Source organism: Psittacula echo, assembly GCF_963264785.1.
Source record: "Psittacula echo genome assembly, chromosome: 11".
NCBI classification, from domain to species: Eukaryota; Metazoa; Chordata; class Aves; order Psittaciformes; family Psittacidae; genus Psittacula; species Psittacula echo.
In genome coordinates, this window is record NC_137746.1 from 2932741 (window position 1) to 2943608 (window position 10868).

Consider the following 10868-nt stretch of genomic DNA (forward strand, 5'->3'; position numbering starts at 1 on the left):
AGTGCTCATAAGATATTGCAACAACAGAGATCTGAGTAGCTGAAACCACTGTTGAAAGCACCCTTGATCTCAGTCAGGCTGGCTCCTGATCAGGCTGGTTTCCTCATGGCAGCACCCAGACTCTTTCCAGCCCCATTCCAGCAGTGGGGGCAACCCGGGGCTGGTGGGCAGCTGCCTGCCCCACACCAGCATCGCAGCACTCATGGGTTTGCTTTCCATGTCCTTTGCTTTCCCGTCTGCTTCTGCCTCGTCGGAGTGCCAGCTCGTGAGACACCGCTCCGGCTGCCCCAGCATCCCGAGCATTCCCAGCACAGCCCTCCCAGCCGGCTCACCCGCTCTCTGTTGCAGGTTCACTCACCCGCTGATGCTGGGCTCTGGCATGCACACCACCGGCATCCCGCACCCCGCCATCGTGCCCCACTCTGGCAAGCAAGAGATGGAGCACTATGACCGGAACATGTGAGTTCATAGGATCATGGTTTGGGATGGAAGGGACCTTAAAGCTCACCCAGTTCCAACCCCTGCCACGGGCAGGGACACCTTCCACTGGAGCAGCTTGCTCCAAGCCCCTGTGTCCAACCTGGCCTTGAACACTGCCAGGGATGGGGCAGCCACTGCTTCTCTGGGCACCCTGTGCCAGCGCCTCAGCACCCTCACAGGGAAGAGCTTCTGCCTAAGAGCTCATCTCAGTCTCCCCTCGGGCAGGTTAAAGCCATTCCCCTTTTTCTATCATTACCTGCCCTTATAAAAAGCCCCTCTCCAGATTTCTTGTCAGCCCTTTTTAGTTATTGGAATACTGTTAGAAGCTCTCCCCTGAGAAGCTGGAAGTTGAGCCAGCAGGGCTCAATAGCATTAATGCTTTAATACCCATTTAATTTACCCCTGTTAATGCTTGGATGGGGAGGAGGGTGCATGAACACTGAGCTCTGCCTGCATCAGGCAGCAGCACGTGTCCAGGGTGCAGATCTCAGGCCCCCCCATTGGGTTGGTTTGGTATTGAGTCTTTAGAGCTTGGTGCCACCAGGCAGCCAGGCTGGAGGCACCTGATGCTGACAGCTCCTCCTTTGGTCCTACCAAGGAAACCTCAACCAGAACCAAAGAGAGAGAAGGAAGCCAAGAAGCCCACTATCAAGAAGCCCCTGAATGCTTTCATGTTGTATATGAAAGAAATGCGGGCGAAAGTCATTGCCGAGTGCACCCTGAAAGAGAGCGCCGCCATCAACCAGATCCTGGGGCGGAGGGTAAGGACATGGGGGCTCAGCACCATCACCTCAGTGCAGCATCCCCATCCCTTGCAGCTGCTCTTAAGCACATAACAATCATCTTGCTTTCAAAACTGGGTGCTCTTATCCCTTAAACACATGGAGTCAGACGTGCTCCGGAGCAGGGTGGCTGTGGTGGGATGGGCGGGGGGAGGACAATGGAGCCATATCTCACTGTCACTTGTCCTTGCAGTGGCACGCGTTGTCCCGGGAGGAGCAGGCCAAGTACTATGAACTGGCTCGCAAGGAACGGCAGCTCCACATGCAGCTCTACCCCGGCTGGTCTGCCAGGGACAACTATGTGAGTGGCTGCTGCGGTCGGGTCCCCTCCCCATGGCCTGGGCTGCAATGACCCAGGGTGGGGGGCTGGCAACTGGGGTTTGCCGAACAACCCGCCTGTCCCCGGTAATGCCAAAACAGACCAAAACCACCCCAAAAGGAGGGCAGAGATGGTGCAGAAAGAGCAGAGGTCATGGGACACCCCAAGCCTGCATTTCTCTGCAGCAGCACAATGTCCCTGCCTCCTTACAAGCACAGAGCAGGAGCTCAGCATCTGTATGCAGCTTTGCAGGATCAGTGCTGGATGCCTCCTAGAGCTGCCCTTAGAGCAGCACCAAATGTGGCAACATCAATGGGCACACATCTGGAGGGCAGCAGCATCATGAGAGCAAGGCACCATCATCATCCAAGACGAAGTACACCCTCCATGGAAATCTCCATCCTGTAGCATCCTTCCTCTTGGCAAGGGCTGGTTCCTTGCTCCAGAAGATGCATCCAGAGGATGGTGGGCTCCAAAGGTGCCCATTGGCTCTCCCAGCACTGGCAAGAAGCTGCTTCGAGTCTTGTGGTTCTTGTAAGAGATGCTTTTCTCTCTGGAGCTCGAGCAGGAAGGAGGAGGAGGAATGTAGGTCACTTGTGCAGCACATGATGCGGATATCAGGCAGGAAATACAGTTGCTCCCACACTGAAGAAAAAGCTCACCGCAGCTCAGAGCTTTCCACCTTCACTCAAACCACAAGAAGTCATAGACAGAGTCAGAGGTCAAAGGCAGCCCTGCGAGCTGCCTGCTCCACACAGGCCGCATCTGCTCCTGTGCTGCTCTGCCCTCATGATAAGCTCATGAGGAGATGAGGGGAGTAGTTGTGTGTTGTGAATCAGAGGCAGTTTGGGGAAATAAGTGGGGTTTCTTGTTAGTGACAGGAGCAAGAAGAATGAGAGATGGGTCCAGAGCTGTACAAAGACTGAAATAGAGAAGCAGTATTTAAATGTTAATTTCTGGGGATTTCCCAAAGCTTTCTTTCCCATTGTAAATGTGGAACGCTCCTCCTGGTTATGTTATGGAGCAATTCCTGTTTGGGTGTAAGGCACCACATTAAAGGCAGCAGCAGCTTTCCCCAGCAACCCAGTCCACCCCAAAACCCATGTGCAGCACCCTTGGTTCAGAGCATGGCCTAAACAGCCTTTCCTTTGATTCCCTAGGGGAAAAAGAAGAGACGAACACGGGAAAAGCAGCAAGATTCCAACTCAGGTAAATGCATGTGGCTTCGGTACCCCCTCGCAGGGGATAATCCAAGGCAGTTGTCGTGTTTTACCGTGTTTTCTTCTATTCTCCCAAGTTAACTAAAGAAATACACCTTTATTTGGCTTTTAAGATGCAGCAAATTAACACTTCTGTGACTTTTCCATAGAGAAGTTTGAATGAGAACATGGGTAGTATCCATCTCTATGTCTTGCCTGTGATACGATCATTTCACCTGTTGTGGACTGAAACCCAGCTGCTGGTTGTACGCAACAGGACACTGGTGGTGACTGAAAGAGGCAGCGTGAGTCCAGCACTGATCAAATGATCACTGACACATGATGATCAAATCCCATTTACAGCACTAGAGAAAACCAGGATGAGCCCTATAATTACACAGTCAAACTGCCGCACTTTAGGAAAGGCCATGGAAAATAGATTTTCCATTAAAACTGGAAGGGGAATGGTGGGGGGGGCAGAGTAGTAGAATAACCCATGTCTGGGTCTCCTTGGCACTAACTCTGCTTTCAGCCTGCTTCTGCAACGTTTCCTCCTCTTCTTTCCCATGCACAGTCTGAGCTCACTGGCAGCCCCATTTAGTCACTGCTGGAAAGGCAGGGAGCAGGTAAGAATGCAGACACAGGGGGCAGGGAGCACTTCTGGGATTTGGAAGCTTTTCCAGACTTAAGAAATGTGAAGAGCCTGCAACTGCCCGTATTGCCACAGCTGAGGCCATTTCCCAAGCCTCCTTCCCCAGCTGCCAGCACTGATCACTGTTACTGCCTAACAATGCCTTTTTTCCAGGAGAGGTTGGTGCTGGCTCCATTCTGTTACAGGAACGTGGGTTGTAGTCTGTGAGTCGTGTGTTCAAGTGGCTAAAATGATGTTGCCTCTTTTCTTCCTCCTGCTCCTCCTCCTCTTTGTGCCTCTGCCTTGCCCATTCTCCGCCACGCATGCTTCTGTGTTCAGATCCTGCCTCTCCTAAGAAATGCAGAGCTCGCTTTGGCCTCAACCAACAAACGGACTGGTGCGGCCCGTGCAGGTGTGTATCAGCATCTCCTCCTGCTGGGGTGCTCCTGGGCGAGCGGGTTCGGCTCCGTGTGTCCTGCTGCTGCTCCGGCCAGGCGGGATGGGGTTTGCTCTGGGCACCATCAGTTGTTGTCCAGGCTGCCAGGGTCAGGCTGCTCCATGGGGTTTGTACCCAGCCTCCCCAGGGTAATGTTGGCAGGATGCTGTATGTGCTCCTCGGCTGATGGACTTCCCTGGTCTTAAAAGCTTAGTTCCAGGGTGGAAACCTCTGATGCAGGGCTCTTCATCTCCTGTTAGAGATTCTCTATCACATAAATAGGATCCTAGGGCCAGCAGTGAGTTGTTAATGGGTTTCTTTTTCCTGTTTATACTGGGGCTAACCATGTATTTCAAGATCCAGCTCTTCTTGATGCTGGAATTTTGCAGTACCCACCATGGGTGGGATGGGAAAGCCTCAAGCAAGGCAGTTTGCAAGCGCCCTGTGCCTCTGGCTTGTAGGGAATGGACATGGCCAGGGGACAATAAAACTATAGCAAAAGCTGGAAGTAAAGTATTGCTTCATGTGCTTCTGCAGCTTGAAGTGACTGAAATCGTTGAGTCCACCCAAATCTGACCATCTGCAGAGTCCCAGCAGTGCTTGACCACTGGCCTTGCTGGCACAGTGAGCTTAGGTCTTAGCTGCCACAGCATCCCATGCAGCTTCAATTCTCCATGCTTACCCTTTATACACAGGATAATGTCATCAAACACCATTTATTTAACTAATGAGGTCCTTTAACAAGTCACTGAGTGTCCAGAGAGGGGTTTCTGGGACCCCATCACACACGCAGCAATGCCCCATCCCGCAGCACAGAGCACTGCTGCAGCTCTGCGGCAGTTCTCCAGCCTCTGCCTTCACTTCAGCTCTGAATCCAGCATCTCCTCTGTGCTGCTTCCCCATTAACACAGCTGCTGAAGTGCTCGGAGACCTCGGCTTGCTTTTGTGTTTTAACGTTTGCCTCTCAAACCCTGGTCAGTCACGGCTGTTCTGCAATTCCCCTGTACCTGTACTAACTGTGCTGCTGCTGGCTGAAGGGCTCTGGTCCTGTGTGCTCTGGTCACCTGCAGAGGTGCAGGATTTACTGAGGAGGTTTCCACTCACCAGGCAGGGACCCCTTCCACTAGAGCAGCTTGCTCCAAGCCCCTGTGTCCACCCTGGCCTTGAACACTGCCAGGGATGGGGCAGCCACAGCTTCTCTGGGCACCCTGTGCCAGCACCTCAGCACCCTCACAGGGAAGAGCTTCTGCCTAAGAGCTCATCTCAGTCTCCCCTCTGGCAGGTTAAAGCCATTCCCCTTGGCCTGTCCCTACATCCCTTGTCCCAAGCCCCTATCCAGGTTTCCTGCAGCCCCTTTAGGCACTGGAGCTGCTCTCAGGTCTCCCCTTCAGGAGCCTTCTCTTCTCCAGCTGACCCAGCCCAGCTCTCTCAGCCTGGCTCCAGAGCAGAGCTGCTGCAGCCCTTAGAGCATCTCAGCTAAATCCCTTTAGCTGTGTAACAGCCACATCAGCCTTAGCCCACTGACTGGTTCATTAACAGCAACCACATCAGCCTTTTCCCCCTATTACTTTAAATCAGATCGTTTGGTATCATCACTGAAACTCTCCATCCTGCAGCTTCTCCTGGGATGTCTTTGGGGAACGGCTTCTCCTCGGGCTCATCTGCTCCAGGGAATTACAGCCCATGAGTTCAATACTTGGTTCAGCAGCGCTGTCATGTTTCATATCACTTTAATTGGGTCACCACGGCTAACGATGACACTGCCGGCAGAACAGCACTTCCCTTGTTCACAGCCAGTGCAAAGTCATGTTTAATACTGGGCCAGTTAATACATATTCTAACACGGTCTGGGTTTTCATTAGGAAGATCAAAGAAAGGTGTGTGCCCGCATTAGCAACTTCTCCACTTGAGCTGTTTCCCTCAAATGAGACACAGAGGCAGGGAGCAGGGTGGGAGGAGGATGTGCCTTTAGCTGCTTTAGCTGTAAAGTCATTAATACCAGCCCCAGCAGAGGAATTGTTCCCTCGCTGCTGTTACAGTGACATCTTGAGAGCTCTTTTGTTTAAAACTACCTTGAGATGCTCGAGGACCCGTAGTGGGTGAAAGATCTGTCACACCAAGAGAGGGAAACACCAGCTCAGCACAGAGTATGTGAAGGCAAAGTGAGGCTGTGTGAGGGACTGACTGGATGGGCAGGAGGGGTTAAGGTTTAATGGAGTGGTTTGGGTTGAAGGGACCTTAAAGCTCATCCAGCTCCAACCCCTGCCAGAGGCAGGGACACCTTCCACTGGAGCAGCTTGCTCCAAGCCCCTGTGTCCAACCTGGCCCTGAACACTGCCTGGGATAGGGCAGCCACAGCTCCTCTGGGCACCCTGTGCCTCAGCACCCTCCTTATTTTGATTTTTATTATTGATATTATTGCTTTGGGGTTTATTATTGCTTTTATTTTGATTCTTTGGGGGTTTATTAATTTGCTTTTCATTATTTTGACTTCCGTTATTTCGATTTTTATTATATTACCTTTTATTTTTATTCTTTTTTTATTTTTTTCATTTTTATTATTAATTTTTATTCGCTTATTCATAGTTTTATTTTTATTCCTTTATTATATGACTTTTATTACTGTTCTTTTTACTCCCGTTTCCCCCGCCCATCCCCGCGAAGTCGCGCCGCTGGGCCGCTATTATAGCGCCGCCTGGCGGTCGCAGCGCAGCACAGCCCCGGCTCCGCGGTGAGGGGCGATCCCCGGGCCGGGGGCGGGGGGCGCTGGACGGGGAGGTCCCGATCGCTGCTCTGTGTCTGGTGTATGACCCTGAACTCGCCCTTTATTCACAGATAACTCTCTCCACTGTCCCTAGGAGGAAAAAGAAGTGCATTCGGTACCTACAAGGAGAAGGACGCTGTGCCAGCCCAGTTTCTTCCGATGGAAGTGCTATAGACTCCCCTCCCTCTCCTCTGGACGCACTCCAATGCATCTCCTCTGCTTTCCCTTCAGACAAGCTCGCAGCCCCCGCTGACTCCGCACACAGAGATCACCCCGACCCCTTCCCCGGCTCCGCTCACCTCCAGCCCCCCTCCAGCTCCTCCAGACGGACGCCCACAGAGTCCCCTCCACGCTGCGTGGCCTCCACGGGGACATAGTCCCGCGCCCCCCCGGGCACCTCCTTTCAGTGCCCACTGCCAAGGACCAGAGGCCACATTCCCCATTGCACTGTAGAACGTGCAGGGTTAGGACATGGGATGCCTTGAGGATGCTGGAAAACTCCTTTAGTTTTTATTTCTTTTGGGGGGTGGGAGAGGTTTTAACGATAGAAAAGTGGTCTCCAAAGCAAAAGGTAATGAGAACTTGCCAAGATTTAAAGTGCTGATGAGTAAACAAGCCTTTGTCCCTGCCCTGTGCTGCTTTTCTTCTTTGTTTGGGGGTTTTTGGTTCTTTTATTGCATTATCTCCAGGTCTGGTGGGAAGCAGAGCCCACCTCCCCAGCTTGCTGCAGTAGATGGTAGGTGCTATCACCCTAACACTGGCTTTGCTCCCTGCTTCCAAGTGTAGTCACTCACTCACAGATCTCTCGTAGCCGTTTCACCACGGAGCTGGAAAAGCTGGAATAGGAGCAGTTTTAAAAGCTGAAACTCAGTGTAGTAATGCCGGCTGTGATCCGACCAGATAATAGAGAAAAGGAGCGTTTCAGACGAGGAGGTGAACGTTTCCAAGGTGCTGTTACAGGTAACGGGTCTCATGCAGACGTGTTCCATGAGCATGACAGAGGGAAGGGGAGCACCGAGCACAGAAGGAGCTGGCAGGGCTGAGGGCCCATCACTCACTGCAGGGGCTGTGCAGGGGCTCCCCTGCTAACAGAGGTTGTCCTCTGTAGATCATGGTCACGGCTCCCTGGATGCTGGGCAAAGCCTAAAAGTCCTCCTGGAGCTCTCTCCCCAGCAGAGTCCAGCAGCTCCTGCTCCAGGCACCCTCAGAGCCCTTCTGTTGATGCTTTGGTGGATAACTTCCTAAAATCCCCTTCCTGTGCTTTTGGATCTGCACAAGATCCTCCCTCCAGCCTCAGGACAATGCCAGAGGTTCAGTGTGTCCTCTCCAGCTTGAAAACCTTCACCACTTTCTGGTGTTCTATTTATGTTTGAGCTTGACCAACACAACCCCGCTGTGGCCGGGCTGAGATCAACTTGACCCCATCTCAAGCCCAAATGAATCCAATCACTTCTTGATTTCCTTTGGGTTTACAGACTCCCCACACCCAGTCCAGCCCAAATCATCCCCTCCTTGAAAGAGATTCCAGACCAGTGAAGGGATAAATAACACCACACAGAGGGAGAGGGGGGTCTGGTTTTTGTACTTACTGGGGTTTAAAGTCCTGATCACAAATTATGTAGTAATATTGTTGTAGAACTGCAGAAATTTATGACCTTTATAAAGTACAAATTATTTTTATATTGTTTTTCTTAATGCAAAAAAAAAAAAGCCACAAACCCAAATTTTTTACATTGGACTAAACAGAACTTTTTAAACCAGTTTATGCCTCAAAGATTGAAAAGGATTAGTCTGTAGAGCAGCTTTGGGTTTATTCCCTTTATTTAGGTAGTTTGGCTTAGAGTAGCATAGAGTTGGGTTTAAGTCCAGTCTTAGTTTAGATCTGAACCTGTCGCTTTATTCCTCTCCTGTGTAAATGTAACTTCAGAAGCACTGAATGAAAGCTCCTGCACAAATCTGAACAGGATGAAGTCGTTTTAGTGGTTGAAAGAAGCATTTTAAAGCTTAAAAGAGTTATTTTAAAGCTTGAAAGGGTCATTTTAACCCTTAGGGAAGCAGCATTACCTGACCCCATGCCTGCCATACACTGGGCGATGCACTGACTGCGCTCAGAGGGGTGGTGAGTTCTGGAGCTCCGTGCTCTGGTTTACATTACTTTGCCAGCTTAGACAAGAGCAGGCACCAGTGCTGAACATGGAGCTGCTGCTCAGGCTCTTCCCAGACCCCCCAAAGTCTCTTTTTATCACTTATATTTAAAACACACCCAAAAGTTGCTTTACAGAACAATAGCGTTGGCTCAGCCTGTCACTGAGACCCTCAGTGTATGGGGCTGTCGAAGCATCAGCCACTGCAAACACCACAGAGGACAAAGCAGCCTCAGCAGCGTAGCTTAACCCAACACTGGTGTAAAGCTGTTGTAAGTTACTACCCAATTGGTATTATGGGGTTGTCAGAGAAGCTGTGGCTGCCCCATCCCTGGCAGTGTTCAAGGCCAGGTTGGACACAGGGGCTTGGAGCAAGCTGCTCTAGTGGAAGGTGTCCCTGCCCGTGGCAGGGGGTGGAGCTGGATGAGCTTTAAGGTCCCTTCCAACCCAAACCAGGCTGAGATTCTATAAAACAAGTCAGCACCAAAGGCAGGAATAAGAGAAAAAGCAAATGGGCATAAATAAGACCAGTGGGAATTGAGGGGCAAGTCCCAGACCTATTCACCTGCATCCCTAGCCAAGGAGCAGCCCTCACCCCTGTCAGCTCACTAGGGCTTTCACCTGCTCATTCCAAGGCTGCTTTGGTCACAGTCTCCACAGGGGCTCAGGGCCCATCCTTACAACAGCCTCCTCTGAGCCCCTTTACCCCATCCAATTCCCACCCAATCCCCACAGTGAATCCCACTGCCCTTGGCAGCATCTCCACACACAGCCTGGAGCAGCTACATCTGCTTTCCGAGCCCGCGGTGTTCTGACCTGTGCTTGCTCCACATGGGCACACTGAGCTGCCCTCTGCTCCCAAGTGCTGCAGGCTAAGCTTAGGCTGCCCCTCGGTGCCCTGCAGCACATTCAGTTTAGGCTGGTGTAACTGAGAACAGAGGTCAGACCTTCCAAAACACACAAGATAAGAGACCATTAAGCTGCCCATCGCCAAGACAAAACAGTGACCAAGAGCTGTCACACAGCCCAAGGCTGATCCCCAACACCAAAACAAAGTTACCTGGAGTAATGCCAGAAAGTGTCTTTAGAAACACCCTATGAAGTGTTCCTGCTTTGTGTTAATGCTCTTTTTTTTAACAGAAGGAAAACTTTGCCCTTTTTTAGTTCTTTTCACAGCAATTTCAACTCTAACTTAAATCCATCATTTGACTTCCTGAAATCAGTTTGAATGTACAAGTCCTGGAAGTACCACTTCATTAAAGCCAAGTACAAGCACTGTATGTATGTAGCAGGGATCAATGTGTTGCAGCTGTACTTTCATTTGTCCAGTGACATCCACCACTTGTTGTAAGTTTTTTACTTCATTGAATTTGTACGGTTTTGGCTTTTATGTTCAAAATGTGTTTATAGCTTTATAAATAAAGTAACTGCCAGAGTGGCTCTTTGAGATGGGCCACTGGGAGTTCTGATCTGAACCTCTCAAATAATGATTTCTTGGAAGTTAAGAGGATTCTGTTGCTTCCCCCCCCCTTTCATTCTTTGTATGAATAGATTCTAGGATAATTGCTAACAGGCTTCAATGGGTAGGACTGAAGTAGTAAACCAAGACTAAGAAGAAATATGGGTTGGTGTAATGGGACCTTGGGTCACAGATGGAGCTTCCCAAGCAGTCCCTGCTCTCCATAGTCTGATCCCTCCTTCTCACTGCTATCAAATACCAGTGAAGTCAGGAGGATTCTCCAGTTAATTCTAGATGGGAAGAGCCAAGCATTTCCCAATCCCTGGAGAAACCCCTGGCAGTGTTCAATACCAGGCTGGACAGGGCTTGGAACAACCTGCTCTAGTGGAAGGTATCCCTGGCAGGGTATTGGGACTGGATGAGCTTTAACTTCCCTTCAATCCAGACCAGTCTGGGACTCTATGGCCCAGCACTGGAGTGTTTTATGCCCCCTGACAACACAGTATCTAATCTGCCCCATAGGCACAGGAGCACAAAGGCTTGAATAAGCAGATGTGAGCAGCAGGTGCACCCGAAGCACAGATTGGAACACTGCTTTGGAGCAAGTTACAAATCCTTTCATTAATGGCTACAAAGATCACCTAAAAGCTGGTA

General features: G+C 50.8%; 1 protein-coding gene across 1 annotated transcript in view; it reads left to right on the plus strand.

The window, feature by feature from the left end:
• Window positions 1-6913, plus strand: part of TCF7 (transcription factor 7) — a 61401-nt gene extending 54488 nt beyond the window's left edge. The window contains exons 7-11 of the mRNA XM_080626885.1: window positions 349-459; window positions 1079-1241; window positions 1456-1563; window positions 2742-2790; window positions 6706-6913. Coding sequence (XP_080483011.1) covers window positions 349-459; window positions 1079-1241; window positions 1456-1563; window positions 2742-2790; window positions 6706-6785 — 511 coding nt within the window. The 3' untranslated portion in view covers window positions 6786-6913. The remainder of the gene's footprint in view (window positions 1-348; window positions 460-1078; window positions 1242-1455; window positions 1564-2741; window positions 2791-6705) is intronic.
• Window positions 6914-10868: the final 3955 nt, after the last annotated feature.